Source organism: Danio rerio, chromosome 22, assembly GCF_049306965.1.
Source record: "Danio rerio strain Tuebingen ecotype United States chromosome 22, GRCz12tu, whole genome shotgun sequence".
Taxonomy (NCBI): domain Eukaryota; kingdom Metazoa; phylum Chordata; class Actinopteri; order Cypriniformes; family Danionidae; genus Danio; species Danio rerio.
The window spans coordinates 392,501-402,110 of NC_133197.1; the positions used below are offsets into that span (position 1 = coordinate 392,501).

The following is a 9,610-nucleotide window of genomic DNA, read 5'->3' on the forward strand; positions in this document are numbered from 1 at the left end:
AGCTCATAATATCCTCGAGCCCGGGGCTCCCTCCCGTTTGCAAGGCGAGAGGGGAGTTTGAGCTGTGGTAGATGTGGAGACTCTCCTGCTGTAGTAACTGATGAACAGATAACCACTGACTAGCAGCATGTCTATGTGCTGATGTGGATTCGTCAGTTAAATTAAGCTGCATGTTTTTGGACGGTGGGAGGAAACCGTGGAACCCTGGGGAAACACACATGAGCACGGGGAGAACGAGTAAACTCTGCACAGAAACGTCAGCTGGCTTGGTAAGGACTAGAACCAGTGACGCTCTTGCTGTGAGGCAACAGTGCTAACCACTGAGCCACCGTGCCGCCCATCTAGGATGGAGGAGGAGTGGGGGTGGAAGGGGGGATTCTTCAAAACCAAGATGGCTGTGATCTGGAGCTGAGGGTGTTTATTGAACAATATGTCTGTATAGCATAAAGATGTTGTTTTGATGTGAGATTTCAGCAACTTTAACAAAGACACACTCACCACTTCCCACTGCGTCTGCGCCGGCATGCAGGAGTCACAGTGCACCAGAGACTCAGTGGATTGTGGGAAGGTGTTGGGTACACTGTAGCTGAAGCACTGACCCAGACATGCCCTGAATAACACAACACACAACCATCAGTGTGAAAAACACAACACACAGTGTTTAACAGGAGATGGCGCTCTAGGCTAGAATTTAACAGCAAATGTTGCTCTAGGCTAGTGTTTAACAGCAGACGGTGCTCTAGGCTACTGTTTAACAGCAGATGTTGCTCTAGGCTAGTGTTTAACAACAGACGGCTCTCTAGGCTAGTGTTTAACAGCAGATGTTGCTCTAGGCTAGTGTTTAACAGCAAATGTTGCTCTAGGCTAGTGTTTAACAGCAGATGTTGCTCTAGGCTAGTGTTTAACAGCAGATGTTGCTCTAGGCTAGTGTTTAACAACAGACGGCTCTCTAGGCTAGTGTTTAACAGCAGATGTTGCTCTAGGCTAGTGTTTAACAGCAGATGTTGCTCTAGGCTAGTGTTTAACAGCAGATGTTGCTCTAGGCTAGTGTTTAACAGCAGATGTTGCTCTAGGCTAGTGTTTAACAACAGACGGCTCTCTAGGCTAGTGTTTAACAGCAGATGTTGCTCTAGGCTAGTGTTTAACAGCAGATGTTGCTCTAGGCTAGTGTTTAACAGCAGATGGCGCTCTGGGCTAGTGTTTAACAGCAGACGGCGCTCTAGGCTAATGTTTAACAGCAGATGTTGCTCTAGGCTAGTGTTTAACAGCAGACTGCGCTCTGGGCTAGTGTTTAACAGCAGATGGCGCTCTAGGCTAGTGTTTAACAGCAGATGTTGCTCAAGGCTAGTGTTTAACAGCAGATGTTGCTCAAGGCTAGTGTTTAACAGCAGACTGCGCTCTGGGCTAGTGTTTAACAGCAGATGGCGCTCTAGGCTAGTGTTTAACAGCAGATGGCGCTCTAGGCTAGTGTTTAACAGCAGATGTTGCTCTAGGCTAATGTTTAACAGCAGATGTTGCTCTAGGCTAGTGTTTAACAGCAGATATTGCTCTAGGCTAGTGTTTAACAGCAGATGTTGCTCTAGGCTAGTGTTTAACAGCAGATGGTGCTTTGGGTTAGTGTTTAACAACAGACGGCGCTCTGGGCTAGTGTTTAACAGCAGATGTTGCTCTAGGCTAGTGTTTAACAGCAGATGGTGCTCTGGGTTAGTGTTTAACAGCAGATGTTGCTCTAGGCTAGTGTTTAACAGCAGATGTTGCTCTAGGCTAGTGTTTAACAGCAGATGGTGCTCTGGGTTAGTGTTTAACAACAGACGGCTCTCTAGGCTAATGTTTAACAGCAGATGTTGCTCTAGGCTAGTGTTTAACAGCAGATGTTGCTCTAGGCTAATGTTTAACAGCAGATGTTGCTCTAGGCTAGTGTTTAACAGCAGATGTTGCTCTAGGCTAGTGTTTAACAGCAGATGTTGCTCTAGGCTAGTGTTTAACAGCAGATGGTGCTTTGGGTTAGTGTTTAACAACAGACGGCGCTCTGGGCTAGTGTTTAACAGCAGATGTTGCTCTAGGCTAGTGTTTAACAGCAGATGGTGCTCTGGGTTAGTGTTTAACAGCAGATGGTGCTCTGGGTTAGTGTTTAACAACAGACGGCTCTCTAGGCTAATGTTTAACAGCAGATGTTGCTCTAGGCTAGTGTTTAACAGCAGATGGCGCTCTGGGTTAGTGTTTAACAACAGACGGCTCTCTAGGCTAATGTTTAACAGCAGATGTTGCTCTAGGCTAGTGTTTAACAGCAGACGGCGCTCTGGGCTAGTGTTTAACAGCAGATGTTGCTCTAGGCTAGTGTTTAACAGCAGATGGCGCTCTGGGTTAGTGTTTAACAGCAGACGGCGCTCTAGGCTAATGTTTAACAGCAGATATTGCTCTAGGCTAGTGTTTAACAGCAGACGGCGCTCTGGGCTAGTGTGTAACAGCAGATGTTGCTCTAGGCTAGTGTTTAACAGCAGACGGCGCTCTGGGCTAGTGTTTAACAGCAGATGGCGCTCTAGGCTAATGTTTAACAGCAGATGTTGCTCTAGGCTAATGTTTAACAGCAGATGTTGCTCTAGGCTAGTGTTTAACAGCAGATGTTGCTCTAGGCTAGTGTTTAACAGCAGATGGTGCTCTGGGTTAGTGTTTAACAACAGACGGCGCTCTAGGCTAATGTTTAACAGCAGATGTTGCTCTAGGCTAGTGTTTAACAGCAGATGTTGCTCTAGGCTAGTGTTTAACAGCAGATGGTGCTTTGGGTTAGTGTTTAACAGCAGATGTTGCTCTAGGCTAGTGTTTAACAGCAGATGTTGCTCTAGGCTAGAGTTTAACAGCAGATGGCGCTCTAGGCTAGTGTTTAACAGCAGATGTTGCTCTAGGCTAGAGTTTAACAGCAGATGGCGCTCTAGGTTAGTGTTTAGATCAATAAAACTCTATTCTGGATGGTTATTTTGGTAAGTCGAACACTGAGAGAGACTCCAGAATCCCGTAATTCAGACAGTGTGAGTTTGTGTGTGTGTGTGTGTGTGTGTGTGTGTGTGTGTGTGCGCGGCTGACCTGTTTTGGATGGATCGTGGCGTGCAGCCGGTGTGTCCGACGATCTGCGTGATGTTTTTGGCCTCACACCAGGCACTTTTATCGGGAAACAGCGCGAGTCGGTTGATGTGCGCGTGTGGAGCAGCGCGGCTCAGCTCCAGCAGCACACACACCAGCACCGCGCGCACACACATCACCATACCTGAAAACACAAGAGCAGCGCTGCAATCTCAAACTCTGGAATGTGTTTCTCAACTCCTTCTCTTTTTTCCGTCCGCTGCGCGTCTGCTGAATGTTCTGGACCGATGGAGAGTAATCAACTCTTCACATGGCCAGAAACCAGCACACAATCACAGATGGAGACACAAGAACAATGAGCTGCACTCGCTCCAGAACACCGAGAGAGAGAGAGAGAGAGAGAGAGGGTGTGTGAGAGGAAAGAGAGAGTTTTTAAAGATTTTCAATGAATCTTTCAGAGAATATATTATTATAATAACTCAAATCAACAATATTTGACCACATTATTAACTCAAAACTGTGATGATGAAATTCATTAACTGACATCAACAACCCACATCCCAACTGACGTCACCTTATAACCTGTTGGACTGTTTATGGTTACATTTCTAACCAGAATTACAAATACTAATAATAATAATAGCTACACTCACTGGCCACTTTATTAGGTACACCTCACTAGTACCGGTCAGACCTATTTTGCCTTCAGAACTGCCTGAATCCTGGGTGTTGTAGATTCATCAAGCTGCTGGAAATGTTCCTCAGAGATTTTGCTCCATATTGTCATGATAGCATCACACAGTTGCTGCAGATTTGTCGGCTGCACATCCATGATGCCAATCTCCCGTTCCACCACATGCCAAAGCTGCTCTATTGGATTGAGCTCTGGTGACTGTGGAGGCCATTTGAGTGCAGTGAACTCATCGTCATGTTCAAGAAAGCAGTCTGAGATGATTGAGCTTTATGACATGCTGCGTTATCCTGCTGGAAGTAGCCATCAGAAGATGGAGACACTGTGCTCATAAAGGGATGGACATGGTCAGCAGCAATACTCAGGTAGGCTGTGGCGTTGATGCTCAATTGGTACTAATGGACCCAAAGTGTGCCAAGAAAATGGCAGATAGAAACACGCGCACATACACACACACACACACACAGACAGAGAAACAAAGACTGAGAGAAAGAGAGAGAGAGAGAGAGAGAGAGAGAGTGATAGAAGGAAACACACACACACACACAAATATGTAGAGATGGAAACACACAGATAGAAACACACGCAGAGAGAGAAAGCAATAAAAACACACACACACACACACACACACACACACACACACACACACACACACACACACACACACACACACACACACACATACATACAGAGGGTCAGAGACAGACAGTCTGATACCACCTGACTCTAATAAAGTGTGTGTGTGTGTGTGTGTGTGTGTGTGTGTGTGTGTGTTAAAAGCCTCCTCTGTTTTATGCCAAAGTGAACAGACGCAGTAAAAACAGCACCAGAAACCAAACACTGCGAAACGCGCGCACACACACACACACACACGCACGCATGCACACACGCAGCACGCAACACAACATCAGATGGAAACAGCAAACTTTACCTTCTCAGTGGATTAGCAGCTCGCGGTGTGTGTGGAGCGTCTGTGTCTGTCTGTGTGTGTGTGTGTGTGTGTGTGTGTGTGTGTGTGTGACGTCCCGCTGACGGATCTCAGATGCTGATTAACGGACGCGTCGCCCTCTTATGACCTGCTGAAGTTAAACAATTACATCACACACACTCTCTCACACACACACGCACTCCGGAGGAACGAGAGGTCTCAAACACACAGCAGTGGAGCGGCTCACTGCCCCGCGCAGAGAGAGAGAGACAGAGTGTGTGTGTGTGTGTGTGTGTGTTCTGGAGGCGGGGCAGATGTGAGGTGTGTGTGAGTCTGTGTGTGTGTGTGTGAGAGTTTAAGTGAGGAGTGTTTCTGGTGGTGTGTGTTTGTGTCAGGGTGTGTGTGTGTGCGCGTGTGTGTGCATGTGTGTTAGAGTGTGTGTGTTAGTGAGAGAGAGAATGTGTGTGTATGTGTGTGTGAGTGTGCTTGTTAGAGAGTATATGTGTGTGTGTTAGAGTGTGTGTATGTGTGTGTGCACGTTAGTGCGTGTTAAAGTGAAAGATGTGTGTGTGTGTGTGTATATTTGTTAGAGTGTGTGCGTGTTAGAGAGAGAGTGTGTGTAGCTGATGTTGGTGTAATCGTCAGGTTCTGAATCTTCATCATCAGTCTTTCTGTGTGAGCTTTCTCTCTCTGTGTGTGTGTGTGTGTGTGTCTGTGTGTGTGTGTGTGTGTGTGTGTGTGTGTGTGTGTGTGTTGGAGAGATCTGAGCCTCCTCTGGGACTCTTCACACATGTGAGATGATTGTGAAGCTCAGACAGACACATGAGTTCAGCACTCGGCTTCAGCCCTCACAGCAGTGGAGCTCAGAGGAGTTCTGAGCTCGGTCCACTCTAAATCAAGCCGTTCCTGTACTCGTGTTCCTCAGTGCTGCTGACGTGAAGAGCAGGTTCTGTAAAGTGGCAAGCTCAGAAAACGTCTGGATTCCCAGCAGTCATAAGATGTTAATATCAGGTTAGATTTAGGTTGTGACATGAGGTGACCAAAATTCAGTGTCTATCCAGCGTCTAACGACGACGTTATTTTGATGTCCAATAGTGTTCATCAGGTGTGGAAACCAACACCCACCAACAATGACCACACAACGTCTAGCTGGAGCATCAGTAGACGTTGATATTTGGTTGATTTTAGGTTAGACAGTGACGTCGGCCTGACGTTGGGTTCTGATGTCGGCATTATTTTCATTTCTAAACAAATGCAGCGTCGCACAACACAGGGGTACATCGTCAATCTGACGTCATGCTGACATCCTGTGCCTGCTGGGATGCAGAGTCATAATTCTGTGCAAATAGCAATCTGTAAGCTCGTAATTGTAGAAAACAGTAATAATGTGTTGAGGATGTTTGTCATTATTACATTTATTCATATTAAAATATTAATTTAATTTAGATTTTATTAACTTTTTTTTATATTTAAGTTAAAAATGGAAGAAAGTTAAAGCCTCATGATGTAAAGTCTAAATTACGTGTAATAGTCCGAGTCGCGCAGTGCCAATTCACAATTTCTTGAAGAAAGTAGGAACTGTAAGACGCGGAGCTGATTTCATGTAGCAGTAATGTTTTAAAAATGAAAGTCGTAACTTTAAAAAAAAGCAGAGCGGTGTGATATTTCAGCTCGCAGTCTTTGAGGGTAAAAACAGTCATAATTTGTTGCGTGTTTTTCTCTTAAATAAAGTTGTGTGATTTTATTACTGCACTACCACACTATGCTTTAAACTGAAGTGTTTCTGTGTCGACACAACGATCAGGTTTTTGTAAAGTTGCAGTTTCTGTAAAAAAATGTTGAAGCTTCATGATGTGAAGTTGGGTTAGGGTGAGGAAAAAGCTCAGGATGTAAAGTTGAAATTATAGTTTAAAACTCACAATTTTTGCAAAACAAAGTCAGAATTGTACAATGCAAAGTTTTTTATGCCAAAAGTAATTCCTTATTTACAACTTTTCCACAAACTTAAAATTTTAAGATGGAAGTCGAAACTTCTGGAAAATGTCAGGATTGCAAGATGCAGGTTCACAATTCCTGAAAAAAGTCTGAATGTGTTGTGTGTGTTTATGACCAATGCTTAATTCAGTGCATTAAGTTCCTCTAAATGGTTTAAACTGCCGTCTCTCTGTGTTGACGCAGCCATCAGGCTTTACAAATTTGCAATTTCAGGAACTGCAAGACAAAAAGTTGCAATTTCTAAAGTAATGATAATAATGGGCGTCACGGTGGCGCAGTGGGTAGCACGTTTGCCTCACAGCAAAAAGGTTTCTGTCAGTTGGTGTTTCTGTGTGGAGTTTGCATGTTCTCCCCGTGTTGGCGTGGGTTTCCTCCGGGTTCTCCGGTTTCCCCCACAGTCCAAACACATGCGGTGCAGGCTAAATTGTCCGTAGTAGATGTGTGAATGCAAGAGTGTATGGGTGTTTCCCTGTGATGTTTTGCAGCTGGAAGGGCATCCACTGTGTAAACATGCTCGATAAGTTGGCGGTTCATTATGCTGTGGCGACCCTTGATTAATAAAGGGACTAAACCGAAAAGAAAATGAATGAATGAATGAATAAAGATGTAAAGTCAAAATGACGTCAGAATCACCGTGCAAAATCACAATTTCTGAATTGTAAGATGCGAAGTCGTAATTTTATGCAAAAGTCACAATTTTGATATGAAAGTCGCAATTTCTCTACATCTACCTGAGCTCAAACTCCCCTCTCGCCTTGCAAACGGGAAGGAGCGCAGGGCTCGAGGATCTTCTGAGCTCAGGGCTCTCTCCCGGGACAGCATGACAAACACAATCTCATGGCAATTCATAAGGTTTTTATTTAGTGCCTAATTCGTATGAACTCGTACAATCTAAATCATACAAATTTAGTACAATTTGCTCATCGTCCAATGACGGTAAGGGGTGGGGTTGGGGGCCACGCCTCCTTTTTAAAATTGTACATTTTTGTACGACGAAACTCATATGAATTAGCCACTAAACTGACAAAACGTAAAATACCTACGATTCTTCGTGAGATCAGGCTGGCATGCCAAACAAGCTTTATAATCAATCATCAGCTGAGTGTCAACTCATGAAATTTGGATTTTTTTCTGGAAAACCCCCACCTTAATTACAATTTGTAAAATTTCTAACTACATTTTAAAAATGAGAATCACGCAGAGGAAAATTGTTAATTCTAGAAAGCATTCAGAATGGTAGGATTCACAGATGTCATTTCATGCAAGTCAAAATTTAAGGAAGTTGCAATTTCAAAAATAAAAGTAAAAATCGTCTTTGTATGATGTAATGCTCGCAGTTTTAGACGAGTGTGAAACGTCTGGATTTGATGTGCACGCTTGTCATTTTTATTACGGTTTACGCTGCTGAACTCAGTTTTATTATGTGAATCAGTTTTATTGCGCACTGTCTCTTTAAGACTCATCAGCGTGCAGACCTGTGTGTGTGTCACGCAGCATCTCCTGCGATGCGTGAAGGCTGTGGATTCCTGCGCTGTCGTGTTGTGTGTGTGAGGGATTAGGCTGTCAGACGTGCAGGAACTCGCTCACCTGTGGGCCCGTCTGCAGGTGAGGGCTGCTGCTGCCGCTGCACTTTCTCCACCTGTTAGCAATAATCTCCACTGCAACCGGCTCTGGAGAACATTCCTGGCATTCTGCTGCAGCGGGGGTTTACACACACACACACACACACACGTGTAAACACAATCATGGGCGCATCAAAGGCTGTGTGTGTGTGTGTGTGTGTTTGCAGTGTTAATATGGCGTTTGATTCCTGTAATGGGCAAGTTCTACATGCCTCTCTCTCTCTGCAGGTGCTGAGTCTGGCTCACATTCAGCTCATTAGCACAAAACACACACACACACACATACACAGTGCAAGCACTTCATCATGGCGGAGCTGCTGCCAGCCTATTACGACTTTCTGAAACTTCGTATCCTGCAGCATGGGTGAATAGTCCGAGATCTTCATTCTCAACTGGAAGAACTGGAGATGTAGTATGAGGGAGCGGCACGGTGGCGCAGTGGTTAGCACTGTGGCCTCACAGCAAGAGGGTCTCTGGTTTCAGTCTCGGCTGGGTCAGTTGGTGTTTCTGTGTGGAGTTTGCATGTTCTCCCTGCGTTTGCGTGGGTTTCCTCCAGGTGCTCCGGTTTCACCCACAGTCCAAACACATGCGGTACAGGTGAATTGGGTAGGCTAAATTGTCCGTAGTGTATGAGTGTGTGTGTGGATGTGTGTGTGGATGTTTCCCAGAGATGGGTTGCGGCTGGAAGGGCATCCGCTGCGTAAAAACTTGCTGGATAAGTAGGCGGTTCATTCCGCTGTGACGACCCCGGATTAATAAAGGGACTAAGCCGACAATAAAATGAATGAATGAATGAATGAATGAATGCTTTGTTGCAATCGGTTTGCTCAAATGGTTTGAGTTACCTGAACTTAGTGGGTTTTACAGTGTGTGAACGCGTTAATCGTTGCATCCCTTGATATGAAGTCACATTATAATGTAAAATGTCAGAACTGCAGTGTGTGACGAAACAATCTCTACTAAATAAATCTGAGTCTCAAATGAAAGTAAACGCGAATCTGTTCAGTAAAAACGATTTAAAGCAGACACATTAAACACATTACGTTCAACTCCAAACACGCCAGTTGCGCCCTGACATCCTCTTAGCATTGTGGTATTTTTCTAATTAATTCGACATCTCTTTTAAAACACACACACACACACACACACACACACACACACACACATGTTGTATTGAGTGACAGTGACCTCTGACCTGTAAACCTGTAAACAGCACATGTCCGCCATACGGCCACAGAGACGCTAATGAAGTCAAGACACACATGAGAAAGCATTTACAGCATAATAAAGACATGA

At 44.8% G+C, this 9,610-nt stretch overlaps 1 protein-coding gene across 2 annotated transcripts in view; it reads right to left on the minus strand.

Annotated features, from left to right (window-relative positions):
* nbl1 (NBL1, DAN family BMP antagonist) overlaps nucleotides 1-4,918 on the minus strand; it is a 13,024-nt gene extending 8,106 nt beyond the window's left edge. Inside the window, exons 1-3 of one of the 2 annotated variants that reach the window (XR_012397344.1) lie at nucleotides 4,701-4,918; nucleotides 3,082-3,262; nucleotides 499-610 (exon numbers count right to left, since the gene is read on the minus strand). Coding sequence is in view for 1 of the 2 variants with exons in the window: in NM_207097.1 (NP_996980.1) it covers nucleotides 499-610; nucleotides 3,082-3,260 (291 nt within the window). In the remaining variant the exon portion in view is untranslated. 2 annotated transcript variants of the gene reach the window in all.
* Nucleotides 4,919-9,610: the final 4,692 nt, after the last annotated feature.